Source organism: Dipodomys ordii, unplaced genomic scaffold, assembly GCF_000151885.1.
Source record: "Dipodomys ordii isolate 6190 unplaced genomic scaffold, Dord_2.0 Scaffold86, whole genome shotgun sequence".
NCBI lineage: Eukaryota > Metazoa > Chordata > Mammalia > Rodentia > Heteromyidae > Dipodomys > Dipodomys ordii.
In genome coordinates this window covers 1,860,252-1,866,347 of record NW_012267302.1, presented here as the reverse complement: position 1 = coordinate 1,866,347, position 6,096 = coordinate 1,860,252, and the positions used below count along the sequence as shown (strand labels likewise).

The window sequence follows — 6,096 nt, the reverse complement described above, 5'->3', positions numbered from 1 at the left end:
GAGAATCAGCAAAAGCTGGGTTAGGGGTGTGGCTCTAGTGGTAGAATACAAGTGGAACAAGCAAGCTGAGCAAGCACAAGACATTGAGGTCACACTGTGCTACAGGCAGGGAAAACATAAAAAAGAAGAAAAGGGAAAAAGAGGCAGGTGTCAGTGGCTCACTCTTTTAATCCCAGCTTTTCAGGAGGCTGAGATCTGTTTGAAGCCTGCCTGGGCAGCAAAGTCCAAGAGACAAGTCTTATCTCCAATTTTTCACTGGGGAAAAATAAAAGCTAGAAGTGGAGGTGTGGCTCAAGCTGGGGAGGTGGCTCAATGGTAGAGTGCTTGCCTTGCATGTATGAAGCCCTGGGTTGGATTCCTTAGCACCACATGAGCAGAAAAAGCTAGAAGTGGTGCTGTGGCTCAAATGGTAGAATGCTAGCCTTGAGCTGAGGGACAGCGCTCAGGCCCAGACTTCAGGACCCATGACTGACAAAAGAAAAATGAAAAAAGAAAAAAGCTAAGAGTGCCAAAGCCCTGAGTTCTGGCATAAGGAAGAAAGGAGGGGGAAAAAACGGGAAGGGAAGAAAAGAAACTAGTTTGTTAGCAAGTACATGGAGGAACTGAACCCCTGTATCTCACTGGTAGAAATGTAAATGATACAGACACCATGGAGAGCCGTGACACTTCTCCAGAAAAAAACAAATTGTCTACTTGAACACATATGACATGACAAATCCAATCCTATGTGTATAACTTCCCTAAATGGAAGGCAGGGGATCTGTCAATAGTTGCAGCAATGTTACTTACCATAATGAAGTATTGATGTATATGAAATGAACCAAAAAACATTGTACTAAGTGGAGTAAGCCAGGCATAAAATGCATAAGCCAGACTTATTATTGCATAACTATTTATACAAACAAGAACAGGCAAATTCATTAGAACTGAGGAAGAGAAACAGGAAAAAGGCAGAGCTTAAATTTAGGATGATGAAGACGGCTGCGCAATAATGCCAAAGCCACCTCAGTGCCCTTATATATGTGCAAAAATAGCTCAAATGTGTTAGGGTATGTCTATTTTACCACAGAAATGAGAAATAGTACCTTAATATCCCACTACAGTTAGGCCAGCACAAGGATCCTTCTCAAAATTAAGAATTATGATTTGCCACTTTGCATTTGTTAAGATCAATGGAAATTTCTTTCAGTTAAAACTCATGTAGTTAAAAGTATAAACTTTGGTAAATGATGAATTTCAGATATCAAGTAAGACATCTTATGATAAAGCAAGGTATTACAAATTTTAAAATATATGCTATATAAAATTATGACAATTTTTGAATTGTTACCAATATGTCAGTATCCTCCTTGTTAGATTATTAGACTTTTGCCAGAAAACCACACAGACATGCAGGTACAGAGAGCAAAGAAAGGTTTATTGCTGGGAAACGGGCCAGCAACACTCCTTCTCACAAGGGAGAAGTAAGAAGAAGCACCGGCTATTGTCTGGGGTGACCTATATAACCTACTGAGGCTAGGAGGGGCTAGGAGGTGTTAGGAGACGGAGACCCTGGTGTGGATATGTGGACCAGGGGCTTCATCATGGTGGACTAGGATTCATGGCTGCTGCCCAAGTAGTAGATAAGGGGCCTTGCAGGTGCCCAGATCTGAAGGTCACTCTAAGGGGCTCTTGCTGCCTTAAAGGGTGGTAGCTGCCCCAGAGACATGCCATAAGAAGGTAAAGGGGGATTGGAGGCTGATTATTTACTGCCTTGACTAAATGGGCCCAGTGTTGCCTAGGAAGGGAGCATACCAAGCTGTGGAAGGGGGAGAGGAGCTGGGAAGGGAGCTCACTGGGCTAACCATCCTTATACTATATATTTTTTAAAGAAAAAAACCCACTTTATATTAATAGCTTTTCGTTTTTTATCTTTTTATTTTTAGTACTCGGGTTTGACGCAAGGCCTTGAGCTTTCCATCAGCTCTTTCTGCTCATAGCTGAAGTCCTACCCCTTGAGTCATGTCTTCACTTCCAGTTTTAGGCTGGTTACTTGGAGATAGGAGTCTCTTGAATTTGTCTGCTTGGGCTGGCTTTGAACCTCAATCCACATATTTCAGCCTCCTGAATAGCTAGGATTTAGGATTATAGGACTGAGCCACTGGCACCTGGCTGCTTAAATTTTCAGATAATGTCTCAAGTTTTTCTCCAGCTGCCTGGAACCTCAGTCTTCACCCTATAGCTCTCACATGGCTTGTATTACACATGTGCGCCAATGGGTTTTTTCTTTTTTGACATAGAGCAGTTTGCCCAGGATGACCCTGAACCATGATTCTATCTGAATCTTCCAATTACCTGAAATTATACACATGCACTACCGAGCACACTCCACTTCCTTTTGGGATAGTGCTGGGGATGGAATTTAGAGCCTTGTGCATGCTTGGTAAGTGCTTTCTCACAAGCTAGTGGTTTCCATTATTGAAAAAAGTTGTACGTTTTGTTTTGATTAGACCTTTCAAATTATGAGGCTGACCCTGGACCTAGCTTTGACCAAATCATCTAAATTCCCTGTCTAGCTTTCTTATCTCCCAAGTGGGGATATTTACCATGCTTTGTAGAACTGTGTCTGTGGGTTTGTTTTTCTAGATATTGATTAGAATTACCATTTTTCCTCATTTTTTAAATTGACACATAATTGTACATATGAGTTGGTTTTTTTTTAAACCTATACCTCTTCCTGCAGTCTTCAAACACACACATTTCTTTTTTTGTGTGTGTGTGGGGGGATCTGGTTGTGGGGCCTGAACTCTGGGCCTGGGAGCTGTCCCTCAGCTCTTCAGCTCAAGGCTAGCGCTCTACCAATTGAGCCACAAAGCCACTTCTGGCTTTTTACTTTTTGCTTATGTGGTGCTGAGGAATCGAACCTAGAGCCTCATGCATGCACTGAGCCACCTTCCCAGCCCATAAACACACACATTTCTTAAGTCAATATAGAGATTGCTCATTTCTATTGGGCCTTCCTGACATTTGGGAAAGAAGCTAATTGATTCATTTGGTCTATAAAACGAATCATTTTTACAAATGATTCCATTGAGGGTTATTTCCTCACAGACTCAGGGGCAAACCATGAACAAAAATGTATGCCCAAACACTAGACTCAGTCAACAATCTTTTTTTTTGGGGGGGGTCCAGTCGTGGGGCCTGAACTCTGGGCCTGGGCACGGTCCCTCAGCTCTTCAGCTCAAGGCTAGGGCTCTACCACTTGAGCCACAGCACCACTTCCGGCTTTTTTCTTTTTGCTTATGTGGTGCTGAGGAATCGAACCCAGGGCCTCATGCATGCAAGGCAAGCGCTCTACCACTGAGCCACCTTCCCAGCCCCTCAGTCAACAATCTTAAAGTGTCCAATCTCAAAACAATCAAAACAATCTTACTAATGAACTCCTGGACTTTGAAGAATGCCCAGCAGACAGGCACTGGGAGCAGAGGCGCTGAGCAGGGGCCACGGGTGGATCGCAGGGCCTCCCCATGGAGTACTGCCAAGAGATGCCGCAGAGAGAGGCAAAGGCTAAGTGTCCCAGCAGTGTGGGTCAGGTAGAGTTAGGACCTTCACCAGGCCAGTGACTATGAGTCAGACAGCCAAGGAAGGAGCCAGGCAGAAGCGGGGCCTGAGCACAGAACGCGCGCACAGAACACGCCTAGAGCACGCTCAGCTCTCCAGGGAGATCCCGGTGGTACAGGTGACCAGGTGCAGGGTGTGGCTAGGACTTTGGGACAAGCTCTTGGGTCAAGAAGCTGGCCCCAGGAGCGAAGCTGGCAACAGTTGCCCCCAAGCTGTGGAGGTAGCCCCCTGCTGTTGGGGAGCAAACATTTCCTCCAAGGCAGGAGTGGGGTCCCCCCATGAGGAAGCTCCCTGTCCCTCGGGCAGGCGCTCCCTCCCACTCCTTCACCTTTGCCCCCTTTCTAATTGCTCTGATCTCATCGCAGCCTGCAGTGCTGTTTAAAGTCCACTCGTGGGGAGCAGACACTGTTCCCGTCCTGCCCACGTCCGGCCGGCGGGTGGGCCAAGCGGCGCCCAGGACTTGCTGGGACCCTGGCTGGGGGTCGGAGGCCAGAAGCAACGATTGCCAACCTTCCTGTGGGCAGGATGAAGCTGGGCCCGGGCGTCTGGGTGGTGGTGTGGCTGAGCCTGGGGGGTGGCTCGGCTCAGGGCGACCCCAGCCCCAAAGCAGATGAGTCCTACTCGGACTGGGGCCTCCGGCACCTCCGCGGCAGCTTTGAGTCGGTCAACAGTTACTTCGATTCCTTCCTGGAGCTGCTGGGGGGCAAGGACGGAGTCTGTCAGTACCGGTGCCGATATGGTGAGTGAGCCTTCCTGGGCCCATCCTGGCGAGCCAGTGCAGGTGCAGGGCGTTCAGTGAATCTGTACCCCAAATAAGCCACTCTTTGTAGTTAACCAGCAGGTGCACTTTCCAGAGTTTGGTGGGAGACAAGTATGTGAGCTCAAGGCACCATTAGGGAACTTGGTGTGGCTACCCACTCCTGCATGGCCCGACTCGGTGTGTCTCCTGTGGGGCTCCTAGGCCAAGAAGGTCTGGGTCATTTCTGAGGCAGATGGAAAGCTTTAAAATGTGTTGCTGAGGATTGAACCCAGGCCTTGTACCTTCTACCATGGAGCTGCGCTCCCAGCCCCAGCCTATGCTTTTGAAAGCAAATCGTCTCAAAAGTTTGATGCTTTAATTTATCCAACGTTCCCTTACCGGGCTAGAGTTGAAAATAGCCAGTCAAGTTAGCCTACGTAGGAAAATCTATTTGAGAAATTCTCCAGTCAACAGATAAAACTCAGCTTTCCAGAGATAGCCAGAAACACCATCTCCTTGTCAGGTGTGAGGAGAATGGGCTCCTTCCACACTGGCTAGGAGAAGATGGGCAAACATCACTCGGGTTTAACCACAGGAGGGTATGGTAAAGAAAGTAAAATATTTGCTCCATCCAAACCTGGACGCCTAAGTCACACATTTGCCCCAAGTGCCCTGGACAGCCACAGAGGCCTTGTGGCTGCATTAGGACACAGTTTGCACTGGCCCAGTAGGAAAGGGTGAATGCATTTCAGGTGGCAGAATCATAGTACATGCAGCAGGAGGGTTTTATTTTTAGGATACCAAGAGCCAAACCCCGTTCTTCCTTCTTTAGGATAACAGAATGACAAATTTCAGCACCTTGTGGCTGGCAGAGGGGGGCAGGGGCAGAGCAGATGTCCCCAGCAACTGGTGGGGGAGGGGAATAGTCAACAGAGGGAACAGGAAGGCAAATAACTGCTCTCTCTGGACAAAACAGAATCCTGCACGGAGGGGCCTAGCAAGCAGGAAAATAAGGGGTTACCTTTGGAACTCCTGGAGAGCAAAGCCAGCTCTGCCCAAAGAGGACAAATAAGAATGTGCTCCATATTTCCAACAAAGAATACCTAATCCTTAACTGTTTCTCTACTCCTTTTCACTTTGTTTTGTGACCTACCTCTGGTACACAAGGCCTCTTTTCAGAGTAGTGGCTCTCAAACTTCATTGACCCTTTGGGACCTCTGGGCTTTCACAGTTGCTGGCCCCACCCCCTCACATTTCTGATTGGCAGGTCTGGTGGGCCAGTAATTTGCATAATGACTGCATCTCAAGTGGTCTTGATGCTGTGGGTCCTGGAGCCATAATGAGAAAAACAAGTACATATATAAAGTACAAGTACAAGTATTTTTTTAATTGCCAGAAGAAACACTTTAGCAAACAGCCTACAAGAAAAAAAGTTCTATCAATAGACATTTATCACTGTTTATGCAATGATGGTCTATCTTGTCTCTACACCAGAATCACTTGTGGAGATTTTAAAAGTCCAAACACCAAGTTTGTTAAGTGAGGACATCTGTGGTTTGGGCCCTAAACATCAGGGTTCTTAGGTTTCCCAGGAGGTTGCAAAGCACAGTCAAGGCAAAGGCATACTAAAGATGTAGAGAACTTCAGTGGGTTAAACTAGTCAAACAGGTAAAGAGGGGGGTTTGCATGTCTACATTGCTTCAAGCTTCTTTTTTTGGGGGGGGGTCTAGTCATGGGGCCTGAACTCTGGGCCTGGG

The 6,096-nt window shown here is 47.0% G+C and overlaps 1 protein-coding gene across 1 annotated transcript in view; it reads left to right on the top strand.

Annotated features, from left to right (window-relative positions):
* The first annotated feature begins 4,005 nt into the window (after positions 1-4,005).
* Positions 4,006-6,096, top strand: part of Pla2g12b (phospholipase A2, group XIIB) — a 14,785-nt gene continuing 12,694 nt past the window's right edge. The window contains exons 1-2 of the mRNA XM_013025591.1: positions 4,006-4,339; positions 4,431-4,537. Of these exons, the coding sequence (XP_012881045.1) occupies positions 4,126-4,339; positions 4,431-4,537 (321 nt within the window). The 5' untranslated portion in view covers positions 4,006-4,125. The remainder of the gene's footprint in view (positions 4,340-4,430; positions 4,538-6,096) is intronic.